General features: G+C 51.8%; 1 protein-coding gene across 2 annotated transcripts in view; it reads left to right on the top strand.

Annotated features, from left to right (window-relative positions):
• RIN3 (Ras and Rab interactor 3) overlaps positions 1–22,696 on the top strand; it is a 116,013-nt gene that overhangs the window by 37,447 nt on the left and 55,870 nt on the right. For both annotated transcript variants that reach the window (XM_082733952.1, XM_082733951.1), the window contains exon 3: positions 11,809–11,926. In XM_082733952.1, coding sequence (XP_082590078.1) covers positions 11,809–11,926 — 118 coding nt within the window. The remainder of the gene's footprint in view (positions 1–11,808; positions 11,927–22,696) is intronic.

A 22,696-nucleotide genomic window follows, 5' to 3' on the forward strand; every position in this document is an offset into this window, starting at 1 on the left:
CTCACTGAGGGCTTCAGAGCAAATGAAGAAACTGTATGGAAAATAAAATCAGCGACTCATGCCAGCGAGTGTCCCAGTCAATGTTCCCAGCGTGTCTAGTCCACCAGCGAATCACCCACTTCCCTGTGAGGTTCGGAGGGGGTTAGCTTCCCACCCTTCCTGGGAGGATGAGACTCAATGTAGACCCAAGTGCAAGGTTTTGATGCCAAGGGATGGCCATTTTCTGGGCATGGATGGACATGCAGATGGACAATACAGTGAGGACCCATCGTGGGAAAGGCAAGCGCCTCTTTAAGGCAGGGTGGGTTGGCCCTAAGTCCAGACTGCTTTGCCTCAAGGGTCAGCCCTATCTTCAAAAAGTGAAGAAAAGCCCAAATCATTTTCAAAAAGTTGAAGATAAGCCCAAATCAAAATAACAAGAGTGGTTCAACGTGAAGATTCCTTCTCGGTGCTGGGCCAGGTACTGACGTTAATGGCAAGTCCCGTGTGATGTCCTCTCCTCGCATCCTTGTGATAATCCTGGGAGGCCTCTGAACCTGTTATTATCCCCAATTTACAGATAAGGAAACTGAGGCTAAGAGGAGCGCCCTAGTTTGGGCTTCCCTAGAAGCAAACCCCAAGACAAGGATTTGAGTTCAAGTAGTTTATTTGGGAGGTGACCCCAGGAGGCTGGCAGGGGAAATAAGACAGGGAAGGGAAGCAGCTAATGAAAGGTGTGTGGTCGTGCACGTTACCACGGGCCGCAAGGGGAGCTGGATCCTGCCGGAGCATTCTGGGAACCAGTGTGGAGCGCACATCTTAAAGCCATCCCACCTAAGGACTAGAAAGCTGTTACTGTCCAACGACTCCTGAGAGCCCCACACCACTGTGGGGTGTGAGGATTTGTTGTGTTCCAGTACGTCCTCTCTGCCCTGAGGATGAGAAGATCTGACCATGGCCAGAAAAAGATGCCAAGCTCTGGGGCGATGCGGGCGGACTTCCTGGAGGAGGCAGACTCTGAGCCAGGTCATGCAGGGTGGATGGGATGGACTGAGAGAGCAAATAGAAAGCTGCTCCAAGGCTGGGTCCTAACGTGACACCCGCATCCAGAGAGAGGTGGACACCTGCATCTGATCCCGGGACGGAGAGAGCGCCCACGGTTAAGATGGAAGGAAGCTGCCCTAAAGGGGGGTCAGCCAGGCCCACACCCTGCTCCCACTCACTGCCCCGCCGAAGCCTCAGGGACAGGGCCAGCCCTGAGCCATCAGAATTGGACCAGATGCACCTTCTCTTCCTTTCCCTGGCCCCTCCCTCTCTGCCCTTACCCGCCCCCACCCTCCTTCACATCTCTGTTTTCAAGCAGAGGCAAAGCCCAAAGTTCATGCTCTGGTAAGAACGTTGGCCAACTCTTACCCAGAGTTGGTCTTTGCACAGTCAGATCTATCTCCACCGTGATTTCCGTCAGGTGCTCCATGCTGTCAGTGTCCTCCTCTCCTCGAGGAGACAGCAGAGGCTCTGACAGGTTCACTCACTTGCCTGAGGCCACGTGACAAGTGAGAGCAGAGTCTGCGAGGTGTGACCTTCAGCGAGGGCCCTTGGCCAGGTAACTTCCTCCCACAGGAGGGTGGGAAACTGAGCCCGCAATGCTCTCCTCATTTTCAGAGCGGCAGACCACTCAGTCAGTTAAGTGTCTGCCTTCGGCTCAGGTCATGATCCCAGGGTCCAGGGATCGAGTCCCACCTCGGGCTCCCGGCTCAGCAGAGAGCCTGCTTCTCCCTCTGTACCTTCCTTTACACAGGTGCTTTATCCTTTTCTCTCTCTCTCTCTCCCCCAAGTAAATAAATAAAATCTTTTTTTTTTAAAGTACTTTAAAAAAATGAAAACAAACAAACAAACAAACAAAAAAACCTGCAGACACTACAGGTGGCCCCCAGGCTTTATGAGCTCCAAGGGTCTTCAGAGATCACCTGGATACCGGCCCCTCCAGAGGTGAACGGTCTGGAGACCAGGCTTCTGGCTCCACCAGGAGCTCCATGACCTTGACCATGTCCCACCCTCTCCACCCCTCCAGCCCTCCCCACCTACCTTCCCAGCAGTCTGAGTCTCTGATACGTATTGGGAACATACTGGCCCATTTTTGATTTGTGTGTATCCAGCAACAAGGCAGTCGAAAAGCCACTTCTATTCTTTCTATACCCAAATGATTTTTGTTGTGTGGTTTTTTTTTTTTTTTTTTTAAGTTTAATGTTAGAAATTTTGGATTTACAGAAAAGTTCCAAAGACAGTACAGGGAGTTCCCAGAGACTCCTCCCCCAGTTTAACAGCTGCTGTTAACATCAGACAGGAATAGAATACGCTTGTCACAATTAATGAAGTAATATTGATACATTCACATGCACTAAAGCCCCCAGCTTTTACCTAATGTCCTTTACCCATGGCAGCCTCTTAAGCAGGTCTCCGCCTTACATTGGGTCCTCGTGTCTCAGGCTCTTCTAGGCTGTGACAGTTTCTGAGACTTTCTTTGTGTTTTGATGGCCTTGACAGGTTTGAGGAATACAGGTATTTCAAAGGCATTTGGTAGGGAATCCCTCCGTCGGCATTCATCTGATGCTTAGACTAGGGTTATGAGTTTGCGGGCAGAAGACCCAGTAGATTGTCTTTCTCTTCACATCATGTCAGCAGAACCTACTATCAACGTGACTTAGCACTCACTGTTGGCATTGACCTGGATCACCTGGCCGAGGTGCTTGTCAGCTCTCGCCTCTGTAAAGTGATCCTTGCTCTCCCACCCCTTATGCTGCCCTCTTTGGAAGGAAGTCACTATGTGTGGCCCGTCCTCAGGGACTGGGGAGTCCTTGACTATCTACATAAATTATTTGGAGTTCTTCTGCACAAGAGAGGTGTCTCTTCTCCATTTATTTATTTATTCCATCATTTACCTGTAGCAATATGGACTCATGGGTATTGTCTTTCTGCTTTGGATCATAATCCAATACTACTTTAATGATTTTTTTAAAAGATTTTATTTATTTATTTGACAGACAGAGATCACAAGTAGGCAGAGAGGCAGGCAGAGAGAGGGGGTAAGCAGGCTCCCTGCTGAGCAGAGAACCTGATTCAGACCTTGATCCCAGGACCCTGAGATCATGACCCGAACTGAAGGCAGAGGCTTAACCCACTGAGCCACCCTGGCACCCCAATGATTCTTTTGCTCAGATTGTTCCAGCTTTGGCCTGAGCTCCATCAGTTGGTTCCCATGTCCCTTTGACATACGGTCATTATTGCGCATGTGCATGTGTGTGTTTGCTGTGTGGAGCACTTCCTTCCTTTCTGACCCTGCACGCTCCAGGATTGTTTTGTGTATTTCTTGCCCACATCCTGGAATCAGCCATTTCTCCATGGGGCCCCCGTTTCTTTTATTAGAGAATAATATTAGAAAGCAAGATCTGGATGTTTTGTGTGTTTATTGAAACTGGAGTGCCATTGCTTGGAGGACAAAAGATAGTTTTTAATGAAAAAAATCTCTTGTGAGATTGCTTTTTGTAGTGGGGGGTTAGCTCAAGAGTTAGAATAGCCTGTATGGTGATACAGACCAGCCGTGTAGGTGGTTCAAGGCACCTTCCCCAGGTGTGAGCCCAAGGAATGCCAAATCCATTCAAGATTAGTTTGGCAAAAGCATCAGTGCAGCCTCTCTCTTGCCCCTTCCAGATGCTGGGGCCAGGAAAGGAGCATGGCCAGCAGTTCCCGCAGGTCTCCTGTGCCGTAAGCCCCCCTCTCTCATCTTTCTAACAGCCCTGCAGAACTGGGGGCAGGCTCCCTATTTTATAAGTGAGGAAAGTCAACTCTGGTAAGGAGCCTGCATAAGGAGCCTGGTAAGGAGCCCACGTAATCAGCTGCTAAGTGCCGAAGTGTGATTTGAACCCATCAACTGACTGCCTTCAAAGGCTTGAAAAATGTCTCGGCCTCATTCCCAGATTTTTTTTTTTTTTTTGGTTTGGACTAGAGCTCAGGCAACAGCATGTTTTAAAAACTCCGGAGGTAGTTGAAAATCTCCCCTCCTTGCCGTGCTACCACTTCATTAGAAGTGATGTGAAGGGTGGGCCACATGTGTCCAGAGTGGGCCCTGGTCCCTGACCCACTGGACCCCCGGCCTTCAGAGGCCGAGCAGCCCCTGAGCTTCTAGCCTCTTGGAAGAACCGGCCACTTCTAAACCTGCTCTGATGGCCATGATTGGAAAGTTCCCCCCCAAAGCAGCTGGAAAATTGTCCTAAAATAACCAAAGTGGAAAAGCAGACCGCTCTGGATTGTCTGGGCAAAAATGGATAAAAGTTAAAATCATTATGGTGTATTGGACTTTGGGTTTTTGTATATTTACTCAAAGAGGAGGAGGGGCCTGCAGAAGCTGTGTAATTCTCCCCCCAAGCATACTGTGTCCCAGCTGTTACGGCAATCAGTTGGTCTTCCCCAAAACACGTCCTGGCTAAGGGTGGACGGGGCGAGGCTCCTGCAGCCGGCTGTTGCAGCCTTGTGGACTGCAGTCACTTCCCCGGCAAACTCAGTGCCAGCCTCTCGGGATCTGGGAAAGAACCCCCGGTGCCGATCTGGGAGAGTATCTTCTAGAAGAAAGGAGGCCTGGTACCCTGCAGCCCCCTGCCCTCACTAGACTGGAAAAGCCAGCTCAAGAGAGGGGAAATGACTTGCCAAAGGACATGGCAAAAGAGGGGCAGAGCCAGGAGGGACCCCAAGTGGCCTGCCTTTCAGCCCGGTGCTCTGACCTCTTCCCCACAGTTGTTTGGTGGGTAGGGACAGGAGAATCCCTAAAGAAAACTGGACCTCTAGAGTGGGCATGCCCCAGTCAGTCTGTGCAACTGGGGAAGAGGATTCTTTTGCTTTCTGAGAGTTCCTAATGCAGGGCACTGAGGAAGCGGACAAAAGATTGGGGAAAGAGGGAGCAGAAGGAGTGGGTTGACTCAGATGTCAGCTCAGCGTGGCACCAGACTGCATTGTTCCCACAGACGCGAGAGGCTGAGTGGGGACACAGGGGCACATCAAGGTTTGTTGGTGGCGTGGTTAATTGGGGGAGACTTTTGGGAGCAGTGGGGGAGGAAGGGAAATGACTGAACTGTTCCATTCATTATCATCCTGGATAGTCCACAGGCAAGTGTCCTGCAGGGGGACAGAAAAGGCCCTCACGGCTACACTTGTCATCTGGTCCCTCACTCCCCACCTTGAGCTCAACGATTTACTCTGTGCAGAGGCCTGAAGTCTAGGGCTGCTGATGAGGGTATCTGTCCTTGTCCTTTGTGCCCGGTGTCTCACCAGGCTTCCTTTCTGACTCATGGAGCGGTCCATGAACCCCTGAGGGTAGGAATGCTACCTTCCTGCAGGAGGGGGTTCTGTGCCATTTGTTCTCAGGACGGGAGGCAGGTGGAGGGGCACTGGGGAAGGGAGGCACCGCTGACCTAGGGCCTCGATCAGCTGGAGGGTGGGGTCCAGGGTTAGTTTAGCAGTCAAGTGATGTCCTTAGAACCCAGGGTCTTTTCACCTTTCTGTTCCCCATCTGCAAGGTGTTGGCTTTAGTCCTCCAGTTGTCGCTTCATGGTGACAAACTGGCAGCAGGAGCTCCAGCCATCTCACCCATTCAAAGGCAGGAGGTCACAGGCAAAAGGCTTTCTTCTCCAAGCCTCGGTCTTTTTTTCACAGAACAAATTTATTTTTAGATGACTTTTTGGTCACCCCTAACTGCAAGGAGGGGGCTGGAAAGGGGGTGAATGGCAAAAAGGAGCAGAATAGCCATGATTGGCTTTTGACCAACTCCTCCTGAGGCAGGATATGTTGCACCCAGACCCAGATCAGAACTGGGGTCAGTTGTCAAGAAAGGGAAAAGATTCGTTGTCGGAGAGCTAACGGATAGCGACTGTCCCTGGCAGAAACTGTTAATGATCCCATTTTCCATATGAAGAAGCAGCTCCAGAGAGACCACACAGCTCAGAGTAGCCAAGCTAAGGACTAAACTCAGAGCATCTGGCTCCAGAGCCTGTGGGCTGAAGTCGTACATGGAAGGGCCCCAAGGCCCACGGCCCTGAGTATTCCCCTTTCCCTCTCTTTTTGCTGTTCCTCCCCCCATACTTTTTTCATCTGTGCAATGGGTAGAACACTCCCAAGCCCAGAGTACTACAAAGTATCTGTCTAAAACCTGTAGCCTGATGCCTGGCTCAGAACTCGTGCTCAGCTGACATTCAGTGAGTTGGTTGGGTTGGAGGAGGTGACCTGTAGTGGTCACACCACGGCCTGAAGGTCACTGGCCTTGCGTTCTTGTCCTTGTTCGGCCACTAACAACTGATGTGGCCTCAGGAGGCCTGTTTCATCTCTTGGTCTTGGTTCCTCTGGCTGGAGAGTGGGGAACTGCCTCCCTTCCCCAGTGCCTCTGGCTTTCAAACTGCCCCCCCCCATTCTCTGAGCTCTGGGAATCCCTCCATAGCACCTTCTAGAAGGAAGAGAGGAGTGCGTACCTAAACGATGGGGCCCATGTCCATATACCCGATGGCTCTATCATTAGCTACTGTCACGTAACAAATCACTGACAACTTCAGTGGCTTAAAACAGTCGCCATTTGAGTTGCTTACGATTCTGTGGGTTTGCAGTTTGGGCTGGGTTCTGTGGAGCTGCTCTGTTGCTGGTCTCACCTGGGGTCAGCCATGCAGCCGCAGTCAGCCGGAGGCTCGGCTGGGGCTGGCTGGCCTGAGGTGGGCCCACTTGCTTGGCGGGCCCTTGGTGCCAGCAGCTGGCTGGCCACGTGACTCTGGCAGACTCACTCCGGGGGTCCTCACATGACATCTGTGGTCCCAGAGGGTGAGCATGGAAGCTGACAGCCTAGCCTCAGAACCCCTCTTACAGCCTAGCCTCAGAACCCCACCGTGCCCTGTCTGCCACATTCATTTCGGTCAAAGCAAGTCCCAAGGCTACTCTTTCCAGATGTGGGGAATTTTGATGTGAGAAACTACAAGGAATTTGTGGCCATTTTTAATCTACCACATAGGAGAACATTCTGTGAGTCCCTTACTCCTATCTCTCCCTTTGGAAAAAGATACATAGTAATCATCTGGCTAATAATTATCAAAGGAGATGATGCCTCTAAAAATCTTAGCATGTGGGTTAGTGCTCGGTAAATGGGAGCAGTCTAATAATAAAAATTGTAAGTGCTTTTTATTAAGTGCACACTTGGTGTCAGGCATGTGATGTACCCAATCAACAGTTCTCAGAGCAACCCTGAAAGGTGGATATTATCATTCTCGTGCTCAGATGAAGAGATTGAGACCGAGAGAGCTAAAGGTGGCTGGTCCGTGGATCCATAGCTTGCATGTAGCAGAGCTGGGATTTTGGGTCCCCCAGCGTCTCTCGAAAGCTAGCCACAGCGGGTGGAAAGAGAAGCAAAGGAGGCTTGAAGAATTTGCACCTGGAACCCCCCAGGGTGTTGGAGCAAGAGCCCTGGGTGGCCGGTGCGGTCCTTCAGCCTGCTGTGTACTCACCAGCGGCCACCATCACCGATGAACCCCCTCTAATGGGATAAGCCAAGGCCAGCCCGAGGTGGAGCCCAGCAATTCCCCAGGACCTAGAAAGCCAGGGATCACTATGCATTTGTTCCTCACTTTGCTGCACAGCGACACTGTGTCTGGGGTGCTGTTTGTGGCTCTTTCCCAAAAGGGACCCGTGACTAGCTGAGCAGCTAATCCTCCCCAAAGGGTAGCACAGAACAGACTCTCTTGTTCCGAAGGACCGTGGTCCAGGCAGACCTTCTCAGTTTCCCCCTCCCTCGTGGCCATCTAGGCAGGAACGGGCAGAAGTCTCCTCCGGCCTCCCTCCCCATCCTTCCCCCACTCACTCACAGCCTCTGCCACCCCCGCCCCACACCCCAGCTTCCCCCAGAGCCTTATCTTGGCTTTTCAGATAAGAGCCCCGGGACTTGGCCATGGTAGAAGGAAGTGCTGTGTGAGGCTTTGTGGCCGTGCAGAAAGGGTAGGTGTTGGGCATTAAGACCTGGGGACTGATCAGAACCCAGCCTGGGGGACTTCCCATCCCTGTCCATGCCCCTACCCCGCAATGAGTCCATGACACAGGAGAGCAATAAAGAAGCAAGGTACTCCCAGTGATACCTGGGTCTCTGTCCTGCTTCTGCGCTTCCCATCGGCATGGCACTGGGTCTGTGTGGCCTCTCTGTGCCCTGAGTCTTCCCTTGTCAAAGACAGATGGTCAGTACCTACCTCACCGTGAGGAGTGAATGAGGCCAAATGTAAGGAAGGAGCGTGGCCAGAGCGCAGGTGAGTGGGAGCCACTGTTCCAGCCTCCTGCTCCTCACCATCTGCTGAACCACTCTCCCAACACTCTCCCCAGTTCACCACAGAGCCTGAGACTGGGAGACTGAAGACCAAAACCCAGCCGTGGGGGGAGGGGGGCAAACGGAGAATTAAGCCCTAGGGAGCATCTGTGGAGGTCCGATTATCCCACTGGGGGCTTTCCTGTGTAACCTCCATGACTTCCAACTTGGAGGGGCAGGGCTTTGGTTCGATTCTGTTGCCTGCTGGGTGCTCTGGTGTCGTTCTCCCCTTTGACAGATGAGCACACTGAGGCTCGGGGACCACAGAATTACCCAGAGCCACCGCGCTCATAACTGGCTGCTCAGGGCCCTCTGGGAGCCCAAGAAAAATACAGATTGTGACAGATTGACCCTCCTTCCAGCCAGAGAAGTAACTGTCCAAGGGTTCCTATCTTCTTTCTTCCTCTCAGGGGCATTCGAGGGTGAAGCACAGGGCCAGTGTGTCAGCAGTGAAGAAATCTAGAAATGAGTATGTGCTGGGTAAGAAAGAGCTAATTAGTTCACAGGGCAGGGTCAAGGAGGTCCCCCATGGAGACCAGCAACCATGCTTGGTCATCGCAGTCAACTGAGAGAGGGATCAGTGTGGGTCAAAATAGTCAAGGAAGAAGGCCAGGCCAGTAGAGTAAGAAAGAAGTCTGTGTTGGACTGTGGCCCTGGCCCTTTGAGGATCTCTCTCTCTTTTTCCTCACTCTCTGACAAGGAGTCCATCCTTCTCATAGGCATGAGAAGGATGCTTTCTCATCTTCTGTTCTCCTCTGTTTTATTTTGAAAAAATAAAAATACTTAGTGGCATTTGCACTCACGGGTCGTGACCCACAGTTTGAAAAACCCAGGCCCTCCTTCCTGACACTCAAGGTCAGAGAGAGGCAGCTCTGCCCGTGCGTGGCCTCTGAATGAGGGACCCACCTGGGCAGGTGTCCCCAGACATGGGCACTAAATTGTAAAGCGTGTGCTTTCCCTGCACAGAGAGAAACCCTCCCCAGTTCGGTTTCAGTTTGGGGCACCAGCCTCATCACCCACCCGGGCTCAGCAGCAAGGGTCCAGGTTTGCACTGCCGGCCTTCCTGGGGGTGCCGCTAGCTCCAGCTCAGGCCTCCCTTCCCTGTTCCCAGAGTTCCGGGTGGGAGGCCCTGGGGAAGCCCAGAGTTGACTCCTTCCGTATGCCCTATGCACACACACTCAGTCACTCGTTGTGCTATGACAACAATTCTCGGACTCCAGCAGGGTGTCCCCCAATTCATCCCCATTTTGACACTACCCGGAGGCAGTGCAGGCCCCAGAAGTTAAAGGTCAGGGTCCTCAATAAGGCTGCCCTGACTTCAGGGGACAGACGGAAGCAGGGGTCTCCAGGCTCCCCACACTCACACTTCTAACCCAGCTGCAAATACAACCCCCCTTCAGGGTTGACAGTTTATAAGAATAACTCTGGGAACTTCCTGAAAGCACTATTTCTGCTGACCCTTTTATTCTAAAGGGCCCAACTCAAGAGCAGCCAGTGTCAGGGACAAAGAAGGGTGAGGTCTGCGGTGGGCAGGGACACACACAGTCCCCCAGACCCTCCCCTGGGGGAATCCGGGCATATCTGCGTGTTCAACAACCAGGAAGCTCCTATGGCCTCCGCTGGATTTTGTCTCCTAGACCCCACGGACTAACTTGGTGGCCCTCTCAGTTCCAGCTCCTCTCTGCACCAGAGGAGGTTTGAGATAGGGATGGCTTTTCTGTGGCCACCCCCTCCTTTGACACCAGGGGCCCACTGTGAGTCACCTGTTAGTGTGAACTCAGGTCTGATAAAAAGCAGTTCATTATGAATAATAAAAGACACTTATGGCTCAGGAAATTCCAAGGGTTTTTGAAGCTCTGTGCCAGGAACCAGGGACAAAGACCAGATCTACTTTTATTAAATGGCACTCACCCACCCCACCCCCCACCCCCAGTGGAGACTTGCCCTGACGTTTCTTCATACACTGCAGGTTCCCACCCGCCTTGAGGGGCAAAAGACAGCTTGACCTTGGACCTCAGAAGGAGAGGCCAGGTGACTGCTTTTCTTTGAAGGGCAGCCTGTTCCTGGGGTCAGATCAGGTTCAGGGCAAAGCATCAGTTCAGGGATGCCTTTGTTCCAGGTAGGGCGAGGCTGCGCCGGGGCATCAGGTGGCCTCCCTTTGTGCAGGGGCGACTAGAGGCCAGCTGACCTCCAGCTGGGCCCCTAGGGAGGACCACCTTCCAGGCTGGGGCACATTTGCAGGCAGCAACCCACCTGCATTTCTAACCCCAGAAGCCTCCCTCCCATCACCGCCCCCCGCCATCCACTCCAGGTTCTTATGCTCTCTCCATCCTGCCCTGCTCCAGGAGAGGTGCTATAAACTTTCAGCCACAGCCCAGTGACTCGTGGGCTCATGGTGTCACTGCTCCCAAAGGAACACAGTCTCTCTGGGTCAGGTCCAGGGGTACAAGGGTGGTAGAGTGCCTAGGATCCGAGGGGAAGGACCTGAGCTCAAATCCCAGCTTTAGTACTTATGATCCTAGTAGTCTTGGGCATGACTTGCCTCTCTTTACCTCAGTTTCCCCATCTATAAAATGGGGATAATAATGCCACCCCCCCATAGCTTTAATAAAAGAACTAAGTGAGATCATGGAATCTAATCACCTGGGATTAAGGCTCGAGGCAGACTAGGCAGGCAGTGTGTGTCAGCTGCTGCTAATCAATAATATTATGTTATATTAACAATTACAATAACATAGCAACAGGATAATAACAGTCACCAATAACAAGGGCAGAAAATCTGGAGCATCACAAAGCGGGTGGAGGACCGTGTGCCTTAGTGGGGAAAGGGAAGAAGCACCATCTTAGAGGTTCTCCAGAGCCTCTCACAGCTGGGGCCATGTCCGTGCGGATGACCCCGTGGCTCCCCAGCCTTCATCCCTCAGCACCTTTGGCCAGACTCCCAGTTTCCCGGGCTCCAGCCTAGGCACTGGGGGCCTGGGTGGGAGAGGCTTAGGGCCTAGGGTGGGGATGACAATGAGGAGAGCATTCATGCTGGGCTGTGAGTTCAAAATCAACATGACTCCCTGTGCCCTAGAGCTTTTCTGAGTGTGGGTGCAGGACTGCTGCCCTTATCAGAATCCCCCGATTCTGGGCCCCAGTGCTGGGGCACGGGAACCCACATGTGTAACACTCCCGCTGAACTCTGCACCTACAACACAGAGTTCTTTGGGAAGCATTGATTTAGTTGGATCCCCTCTGTGGGCGTCCGAGAAATGGACTCGAGAGCCAGGGGACCCGGGCCAGATGACACTTGGCTCTGAGGGCAGAATCCCCAGTTCTCTAAGGGGTGCTTGACTCCCCCACCCTGCCTCCTTGTTTCTGGAACATTCTGGATGACTTCTATCCCACTGTTGTCCTCCTGACCATCACCCAAATCTTTGCTTCATGGAGCTCCCCCCCTTCTTCCATTGCAGACGTTCCTAGTCCGTCGGGACAGCAGCTTGAAGCACTTGGTGCTCTGTGTCCACTTCCCTTCCCTGAACGAGGGCTCGTCCGAGGTGCTCGAATACACCGTTAAAGAAGAAAAATCGAGTAAGTACCTGCCTTCCTGTGCTGGCCCTGACCACCCAGCAAGACAGCAGAAGATGCTACCCACATAACCACAGACCCCCACCACCCACACCCCCAGCAGGCCAGAGGGCTTTAAAATTAGAAGAGGGGGGAAGCTTTCAGGCCCCGGAAGTTATTTCGCCCGGTTTGTTGTGGACTCACTTTATGGCTCAAGTCAGCACGCGGTTCTGCGCACGCGTGTCACGGCATGGTGGCTTTGCTTCCTCGTGTACTTTCTTTATCTCAGCTTAGGCTGGAGAAAAGGAAGAAAAGGAGAGGAACTGTCTGGGCCCCTGGTCCTAGAGACAGCTCAGCACACACACAAACCAGGATTTCAGACAAGTCACTCAGCCTCCCTACGCCTGTTTTCTCATCCGTCAAATGCACATGATAGTCACTGTCTTGTCTGAGTCCCAGGCCTTTGTGAGGGTCCAATGGGCACATACTTTGGAAGCCAGAAATCCCGTGTGTGCACAGAGCTGCCATGAGCAGGCCTGGGCCCCAGTGGGAAAATGTTTTGGGGGCCTTTGATCAGGGGCAGGTTTGTATGGATACACAGTGAAAGGGTCCAGGCCTCTTATGGGTGTTTTAAGTATTAAGCTCCAAAAGCCTAGAAGTTAGAAGAATCTCTAGAACATTCCAGGCACCAGCTTAGGTCCTCTTATAAATCCGTGTGGCTGTGGGAACCTTTTTACCTTTAGTTAGAAGCAGAGTGAAAAGAGTTAAAGACAATAAAATACATATTAAGTATCTCATAAATATTATATATCCATATAACATACATATGATAAATACTTTAGAGACATTTGTTAAATATTTTGGACTAGTTGTTTCTCATGAAGCACTTGGCCCAGCCCCGGGAGGATACACAGTTGAGAAAGCCCCCGCCTCAGGGATCTCCCAGTCTAGCAGGGTTGGGGAACGTGATGGGGTGGAAGAGACATGGATGTCACTACTTGCTGTGCGGTGTGACAAGTGTGACTACAGAAGGACCCCGGCTCAGGGACATGGGATGCCAGCCACCGTGGCAAGGATTCCAGGAGGGCCTCAAAGAGGAGAGAATGCAGGCTGGGTCCCGCAGGGTGACCAGCGGGTGTTTGTTCAGTGAAAAGCAAATCTTCCAGCTCCAGAGGTGGATGAGAAAGTGAAAGCAGAAACAGGTTGATTTTCTTGCTATAAGGGCCCTTTCCATAGAGACCCGGATTCACTGTGTGTTCAGCACAGGGTTATTGAGTGTCTCCCCTATGTCAGGAGCTGCTCTACCGTTGGGGACACAGCAGGGGGTGAAACACAGCCCTTGCCCTTCTGAGCCCACATTCAGGTGGAAGGAGGAGACAGTAAACAAGTAACCATACAGGGTGACCTTGAGCTGAAGAGTCACGCTGTGCAGGACATGGAAGCGGGAAGATTAGCTAGTTGCCACAATAACAAAAAGTGTCATGACTTAAGTCCAGAAGAGCCTAGTGTCCTGCTCCTGGGCAAGATTCCTCATCAGTAGGGAGGACTTTTTCAGGATCCCCTGAGGAAGGCTCTGTGGCTAGAGCAGGTGGACTCCCCTAGTTCCTAGGGTGGACTCCAGCCAATAGGAAGCAGGAAGCTTGTGGGCGGGTCTTACCGAGATCTTATCCAGGAAGTACATGTGTCACCTAGGCTTGTATTCCACTGGCTAGAACTCTGTCATTTGACCACACCCAGCTGCAAGAGAGCCTGGGAAATGTGGTCCAGGCTTGTGCGCAGGCACAAGGAGAGGACTTGGATCCTGGTGAGCTGTTAGGACTCTGTAAGGGGTAGAGTGTGTGAGGTTGTTACTTTAGACAGCAAATCCCAGTGACCCCTGTCCTGCAGTGTCCTGCAGGGAAGAAAGTATAAGGATCTCAAAGAGGAAGAAGGGTCATAGGTTCCCAAACCAATACACAGCACCTCTAATGACTGCAGAGGGGTGAGGTTGTTGGGGGCACCTATGGCTCTCCAAGAACATGAGCCTTTTCTCAGATGTTCTCAGCAGCTGCCTGGGGATGCACAGACCCCCGGGTGTAAGTTCGGCCATCAGCCGGGTTCAAAGACCTGCCTCCCAGGCCCTAGTTACCTACAGTCCTTTTAGAACCCGAGGGCCAGTCATGCCCTTGAATTTCAGCCCCAGCGTCTGGCATGTAGCTGAAGGTGGGCAGTGGTGATGTGCTGCACGCATCCACAGGTGCTCTAGAAGTGCGAGGAGGGAGCTTCATTCAAGGGCAGGCTGGTAGGGGAGGCTTCTCGGAGGAAAAAGGAACCAAGCTGGACTGGCGGAATGTCTGGAAGATGCAATTTTCTCCTTTCCCCACTCTTCTTTCCCACTTCCCTGCCCTAGACTCCAGGGTAATCACTTGTAAGTCTTTCCAACTCAAATACAACCCCTGGCCTTTTGGGACTTGGTGAGAAAGGATGCATAGGTCCTATCCAGTGGGCCCAGAATGCCCCGTTTGGTGGCAGTGTTTCATTTCCAATTAGGAGCCCGGGAGACCAACCAGGGCACCCGGTCATAGAGGCAGGTTACATCCCGGTGCATATCTTCCTCCCGGAACCATGTGGTAGAATCTCATTTTCCACTTTTAAATATTTGTTTGTTTCTTTATATTTTAAAGATTTCTACTTATTTATTTGAGAGAGGAAGCACAAGCTGGGTGAGGGGCAGAGGGAGAGAAGCAGACTCCCCGCTGAGCAGGGAGCCCCAGGCGTGGCACAATCCCAGGACCCTGAGATCATGACCTGAGCTGAAAGCAGACACTTAACCCACTGAGCCACCCAGGCGCCCCTCCCAGTCTTAAACTTTGAAACATTTCAGTGCTCAACTTGCTGAAAAGACCATCAAAACAAACCAACATCCCTTCATGGAGTGCAACTCTTCTAATCATGATTCACGTCCATTCACTGTGACTACCAGAGGCCATCTATAAGTTTGTATGTATCTTTATATTATTCCACTGCTCCCCAAACCTCAGACCCCTGAACCCAGGCAACATCAAGAAAGTACCAGGTAATACGTTTCTTTGCCTCAGTGATTCACTGCTCTGACCTTTTTGTTCTCTCTTCCTCATTCCGAACCTGCCTCCTTAACATGGTGACTGAGCACAGACTATGGAAGCCACATGGCTGGCCTCAGCTCTGCCTTTTCCTACCTCTCCAGGCCTCGCTTAACTTCTCGAGGCCTCTGCGATAGGGAGAGTAATGGGTGTCTCTCCCTTAGGATGCTTGAAGGGGTTAGTGTATCTAAAATACGCTGGATAGGGACGCCTGCATGGCTCAGTCAGTGAAGCGTCTGCCTTCAGCTCAGGTCATGATCCCGGGGTCCTGGAATGAGCCCTGCATGGGGCTCCCTGCTCAGTTGGGAGTCTGCTTCTCCTTTTCCTTCAGCTGCTACCCCCTGCTCGTGCCCTTGCTCTCACTCTCTATCTCAAAAAAATAAAATCTTTTTTTAAAAAGTGACATACTTAGGACAGTACCTGGAGCACAATGGAGGGTTATAATCGTGTTTGTTTATTATTATTATTCTTACTATTACTATTATTATAACTATTATTAATCCTTCTGCAAGATGAAGCCAAAGGGAAGAGTAGAATGAGCCCACACAGAGGGTTCCAGGCTCTGGGTAAATCCCATCCGCCATGTGCGCCTGATTTGTAATCCCTTATGGGAGGAGGGAGTCGCCAGCCTTCGGAGTCCCCCTGTGGCTGTGGTGGCCACAGAGGGGTCAGCCTGAGAGGAAGTGGGCAAGGGGAGGGCCCAGGCCTGGAAGTGGGGCCTTTCGTTGGGATTCCCCACACACAGGCGAAGGAGGGGAACGAGGGGATCCCCCCCGGGTAGTCAGCCTCATCTGTGGCCCCGCTCGTTTGCTTTCAGCAAGAACGGCTCACTTCAGCCGCCTCTGTGCTTCTGTGTGCTTAGATGGTCCTCTGGTTCCTTGTTAAGAGTTTCAAAACACCAAATCACTGGGTGGGGCTGGTGATGTTGTGGGGACCCAAAGCCCTGAACTGTACGGCTGCCCTCTGTTCAAACTGGGGACTGCAGGGCCGGACAGCTACCCCTTTGAATGAGCGTCACTGGCTGCTACATCGTCCGCCCTCCTCTTGCTGCACCGAGGGGAGAGGAAGGCCTTGCAGGGTCTGGGTGGCCACTTAGCTTCACAGGGACCTAAAGAGGCCCTGGGGCAGGGGACCCAGGGGACAAAGGAGCAGGACGCAGGATGGATGGAGGCTAGGCCAGCTGCCCCTTTATGGCCAAAGTTAACTCCCCAGCACAGGGACGCAAGCTACTTTTTCATTCATCTGCACCCTTGAAGATGGTGACATTGACATATTCACGTCGTGGGTTTTTTTTCTGCTGGCTGCTAAAAAAGGAGAGAAAGAAAACCAGTTGTCCCCATCTCCAGAAGGGGAACCATTAGACAGTGACACCCAGTGTGGTCTGGCCCCTACGGAAAGCAGCGGCCTGGCTCTCGGCCCCACTGTCTTCCCTGACTATTCCCTACCACCCTGGCTGAGCTGCTGGCTTTAGAAAAGCCAGCCTGGGGACACCTGGGTGGCTCAGTTGGTTAAGCAGCTGTCTTCAGCTCAGGTCATGATCCCAGCATCCTGGGATCAAGTCCCACATCGGGCTCCTTGCTCAGCTGGGAGCCTGCTTCTCCCTCTGCCTCTGCTGCCACTCGGCCTGCCTGTGCTCGCTCTCTCTCTCTCTCTCTGGCAAATAAATAAATAAAATCTTTAAAAAAAAAAAAAAAGAAAGAAAGAAAGAAAAAGAAAGGCCAGCCTGCCGAGCTCAGTTAGGCTCTCTTCTTGCCCTGAGCACCTTCCCCAGTCTGAGGTCTGTGGTTTTAGGCCAGGCAGTTGAAGCTAATAGACACACTTGTGATTAGGAGTAGAGCCCAACTCGTGGGTCAGTGTGGCAGATGCTGTGCTGATTGGCCCTGGTAGTTCTCACTACTGGCCTGGGGGAGCTTTTACACCAAGGCAGAAAGACGTTGTAGATGAGTTCTCCTGGGCAATAGAGATCTGTATGGAAGGGCAGGTCACAGTGTCATCCAGAATGCCTTTGAGGTCCACACACAGGGTTCACATTGCTGCTGCTGGGTCTGGCCCCTTCTTCACAGTTGACAGTCCTAGGAAGAGCCTTCGCCTGTATTTGGACCACAGTGTATTTATTAAGTCTGTAAAGAAGTAAGGAGTGGTTATTACTAACCTCAAGGTCAGAGCGGACAGGGCAATGTTGCTATTTTATTAGGGAGGCAGTGCTAAGTTTTGGTGGGTCTTACGTGCTGGTCAAAGCAGACCTCTTGAGAGCATGTGCTTTATTTGGGAGGGCAGAGAGTTCTACAGCATTCTTCTGTCTCTGTCACCTTGTGACATCAGGCAAGCGACTTATCATGTGTCGGTTTCTTTGTGTGCAAGATGGGACCATCTGCGGCACCACTGTTGGAGGAGAGAAAAGCGATTATGTGTGGGGACGGGACAATATTGCCTGGAGCAGGGGAGCCACTCAACAGCATCACAACTGTTATCATGATTAAGCATAAGAAATATATGTTTGGTCTCCATCGATTTGTGGGTGCAGAGCTCCCCAAACCCTTGGAATGTCCTACCCATTAGGAGCAGTAAAGGTGTCTTGATAACTCATAACAAGCCCTTTTTCTACTACACCAGTGTTTGTGGGGTGAGGGTTGGTTGCCATGGGAACCAACCACACAATGGGAGGTTTGGACCTTTTGGTCCCACACCCCGGCCTCCGGGGAGCAGGGAGGGGCTGGAGGGGGACTCAGTCACCAAGGCTGATGATGTCTGTCATCAGTCATACCCATGTGCTGAAGCCTCCACGAAAACCCAAAGGATGGGGTTCAAGAGCTTTTGGGTTGGTAAGCATGTCAAGCTCACAGAGAGTGGGGAAGCTCCCCTCCCCTTCCACATCTCCTGCCCCAGGCAACCCCTTCCATCCGGCTGTTCCTGGCTTACATCATTTTATAAGGAACTGGTGATCTGGTAGGTAAGACATTTCTCTGGATTCTATGAGTTGCTCTAGCAAACTAATCGAGGCTAAGACGGGAGTCATAGGAACATCCCACCTCTCTGCGTCTGATAGCCGGCACAGGTGATCACCAGAGCTGCAATTAACATCCACAGGGGCGGGGCAGAGGACACGCCTGGGGGACTGAGCCCTTAAGCCATGGGGTCCAACACTACCTCCAGGTGGACAGTGCCAGGATGGAGGTGAATTGTAGGTCACCCAGCTAGTGGAGAAGAATTGCTTGGTGGTGTGGGGGAAAAAGACACATTGGGACCAACCTCAAAATTGGAGTAACTTCCTAACACCATCGTGTCACCTCCTGGATAGAATGGGGCTATTTCTGGGGAAAAGCTATCACCGCATCCCTGAGGAAGAAGCACTGGGGAATGACCAGCAGTTATAATTCGCTATGGGGATTGAGTAATACCAACTTAATCCGCAGAACCGTTGTTTTCTGCAATGCCTTGCTCCTGCTCCTGGAGAACTCCACTAACAAGCTGATTCAACTTGTCGAGCAGTGGTTGTTGCCCAGGGACGTTTGGGCTACGAGCTAACCACAGTTTGTTTCTTTCTGGTTTCAGCCATTCCCTTTTTGGCCTCCAGAGTTAGGGTTGGTTCAGGGGAAAAAAAAAAAATACACCATCGGATAATTTAACTCCGAGGACTTTATTGTAAAACTCTGGTGAATTTCATTTCTTTTCTTTTCTCTTTTCTTTCTTTTTTTCTATGCATTTTTTAAAAATTTAATTCCAGTGTAGTCCACATATGGTGTTATATTAGCTTTGGTGTACAATATCATGATTACGCAATTCTGTGCATGACTTCTCATCATGGCAACTGGGCTCCTTGTCCCCTCCCCCACCCCAGTGTATTTTGAATCATGGTGGTACATATGGTTTTTAGCCTCCCTTTATTTATTTAAACAGTTTATTATGAGCTTTCTCTGATTTATTAAACATTTTTATAATATTGCAACCAACTGAATATGTGCCAAATGGTCCCGAAGGAAGACGCTTATGATGGGCTCTGTGAGACATGGCCCCTGACGTTGGATCCGTAGGGCAGGCAGACAGACAGACACACATCCCTCCCCAGGAGTGCAGGCCAGACTGTCATAAGTGCTGAATGTTAAGTGTGTACTTTGGGGGCAGCAGAGTGGATGACTTTTGACAGAAGGAAGTCCTCCAGGCCTCTTTGGGAGAGAATGAGAAACTGGAGACAAGGCCTATTCAGCAGAAGCCATAGCCCACATCAGGCTAAGGGGCAGGAAGGAGAATCTCCCTTCTGGGGGGCTGTGTTGGGGGTGAGGTGGTGGGAAGCGAGATCAAAGATGAGGCTGGGAAGGTGGGATTCAGCCGGGTCACCAAGGACCTTGACAGCCACCCCCAGGAGTCAGGGACCTCGTTTGCAATCCACAGAAGGCCTGAACAGACTTGGAGCAGGAGGTGGGCGGACGAGACTGGTGCCTTTGAAGGGAGCGTGTGGGTGAAGGATGTGACGGTGCACCCTCCCAGGAACAGCACAGAGCAGGAGAAGGAAAGGCGCGAGAGACCTACCTGAGGGAAGGACCTTGATGGTGGTGGGGGATCTGGGACAGGCCAGCGAGGCCAAGGAAAGGGGAAAGGGGGAGATGCCTTTTCAGTGGGTGAAACTTCCTGAGGAGCTGGGGTGCTATACCCCTTCTCTGGGACGCGGGAACCCAGGGACTGCCAGGAGTTTATTTTGCCCTGAGCAAGTGGGACGCAGGGGGATGTTTTACAGAGATAGAAGAGATCTAAAACACAGGGTATTGGGGGGTAAGAGAAGGGGAAGATGAGGGAAATGGGTTTGTGGGGACGAGGATTTAATGCCAGCATCAGGCCTGAGTGGGTGGCCCATGTATACAGGGAGCCTCGCTTTTGACCACAAATGGAGTGAATTATGCCTCCATTCCAACAGTGAATTGTTATGAGGAACAGACAAAACATATGTGAACATACCTGACGCCAGGCAGGAAGGCAAGAGGGACCCTCCACCCACCCACCTACCCACCCACCCATTCATGTGTGTATGAAGCTACTGTCTACAGAGGGTCATCCTAAGACCAGATTCTGCTCTTTTTTTTTTTTTAAAGATTTTATTTATTTGAGAGACAGAGTAAGCGAAAGAGAGAGAGCACAAGCAGGGCGAGAGGGAGAGGTAGAAGTAGGGAGCCCGATGTGGGACTCGATCCCAGGACCCTGGGATCATGACCTGAGCCAAAGGCAGCCACTTCCCCAGTAGAGCCACTAGGAGCCCCAGATTCTGCTCTTAAAAGGGTCACTGGGGAAGCAGAGCAGGTTGGGGCAAGAGTGGAAGAAACAAAGCAAAGTACTTTTGCAAGTGCTCTGTGGCTCACCTGTTGACCCTGTGTGGAGGCTTGGCTTGCTCTGGGAGGTTTACCCCATGATCAGGACCTCTAAGGAGATATTCTTATAGGCTTTGGGGTTTCTCCTGAAAGAGAAAGCCAGTTGCTACCTCTGAATACCTCTAGAGCCCCTCCCAGATTTGCTTTGCTCTGAAAGTTTCGAGGCGGCTTCACCCCTAGGAAGAGGGAGTGGCTGACTAGAGGGCCAGGGTGAGCTTGTGCCAAGCCACAGGTAGGTGTCATTGAACTGGGTTCTAATCTGGCTCTGCCAGTAACTGGCTGTGTGACCTTAGGCAAGTCACTCAGCATCTCCGGGACTCCTAAGAGAAGGGACCCTTGACCTCACCTGGCCAGAGATGGAAACGAACTGCCTTGGAAGGGCAGAGCCCCACACAGAGAGGAGGCACTATTCTTTGTTTGCCTGACCCCAGACATCCTAAGCTCCTGGATTATAAAGCCTGGTCACGGGCTGAGAAAGATACATGCTACTCAGTGTCCAAGCAGCCGGGGTGGCCTCTTGGAAGGCCACATTATGATGCCTGTACCACCAACTTCTTCTTTCTACCCAAACTATTTAAGGAAGAAGTCAGAGGTGGGACCTTCTGGAAAGTTCTGTAGAAGTAGACTGGTGTCTTCTGAGGCTCTTTGTGTCCATCTCCCTTTATCTGTTGAGAATCAATGAATAATAGTTTACACTGCTTTTACCAGCAGTCCTGATCCTCTGGCATATGTTTTGTTGTGCTTATCACTTGTCTTGGTCTTGGTTTTCACAGTGGAAACTTTTAAGGAACTTGGCCCAGCACAACTTCCCCTGCTGGAATGTTCTTGAATGTAGTCATTGTTCCCCTGTGCAAGACTGCCCTGAGCAGCCCCCAGATGAGACCCAGTTCCCCAGTAATGAGGCCCTACCCAGGAAATCTCATACAGCCGTCAGCCCCCAGTTATTAGGGACACCGTGTGCCAGGCACTGTACCAGACTCGCGGTGTGCCAGACACCGCATCAGCTTTCACAGAAGTTGTTCCTCTCAGGGGGCTCCTGGGTGGCGCAGTCGACTAAGCCTTCGATTCTTGGCATCGTGGTCTCAGGGTCCTGGGATCGAGCCCCATGACGGGCTCTGCATTCAGCGTGGCGTCTGCTTGAGATTCTCTCTGTATGCCTGTGGCTCTCCACAACAGGGGAAGTTGGAGGAGCGGGAGGGAGAGCAGATAGTCATTAAGCATACTTAGGAACTTTGGAATGACCCTCCAAATCTGAAGCCTGAGCTGAAATTTTATTCAAATGCTTCGTGTTCGTTGCACAGACCCAGAGCTGGACAGAAAGGGAGTAAACCAGGAGTAGGGGGCTTCGGCAAGGGCAGCTGTGCTGAGAACGGGTCCCTCTAGTCTGTGGGCCACCCGAGTCCCAGGTCTTTTGATGGTTTTGCTCCCTCAGGACCATCTGAGAGTGGCTTTATCTCAAAGCTGTGGCTCTGGTGGCACACGGGAGTCAGCTTGTTCTAGCCAGTGAGACAGGAGCGTGCACATCTCATCGCAACTCAGTGCTTAAAACTAGCATGGTGGGAACTCTTACATTATGGAAGCTGGTAAATGCGGTGAAACCGAGGTTTCTTTCCCTGGGCCAGGGGCTGGTCATTACGTGTTTACCAGCACGCTGTGGCTCAGTTTCCAAAACTGTAAATGGGGATTCCAGTGCCTCCCATACAGAACCACGGGAAGCTGACATATATGTGCATGTTTTGCAAACTAAAGCATGATGTGCGTGCCTGTGGATATGAAGTGTGTATTTATAGGTAATCAGTTACAATACTTACGTGAAGAGCTGTCTCTTTTCTTAAAAAGGTGGGTGCGTGTGTGCGGGATGTCTGCAGAAACAGGAAATGCATCATGACATTGACGGATTCCCAGAGAAACCGTGAATAATGTGAGACCGTCAGCTGGTCACAGGATAACTTTTAAGATTGTGAGGTACTTCCTGCTGGGAGCCGGGGAGTTTCCTTCTAATAGGTGTCAGGGTCCCAAGGACCAAAGTCCCGTCGGTCATTGAGAAGACATAGTTGGGCATTTTCCATGGTTTTCTTAGCTGTAGTAGAAAGAGCCATCGGACAGGCAGACCTGGATTTGAAGCCCATCACTCACCATCTGGTTGAACTTGGACAGGCTCCTGAACCCATTTGAGCTCCGTTCCCTCATCTGGAACATGCAGACTTGGGCGGCAACTGGGAGAGGGGCAGGTGGGCTCGGTAGCTATGCCCTCAGTTGGTGTTGGTTCTGCTCTCTCGTGCTCCCTCACAACTTCGTTTTCACGGTGCAGTCTTGGGACTCCAGGTGACCCCTGG

The sequence above is a fragment of the Mustela nivalis genome (genome assembly GCF_964662115.1).
Source record: "Mustela nivalis genome assembly, chromosome: 6".
Lineage (NCBI taxonomy): Eukaryota > Metazoa > Chordata > Mammalia > Carnivora > Mustelidae > Mustela > Mustela nivalis.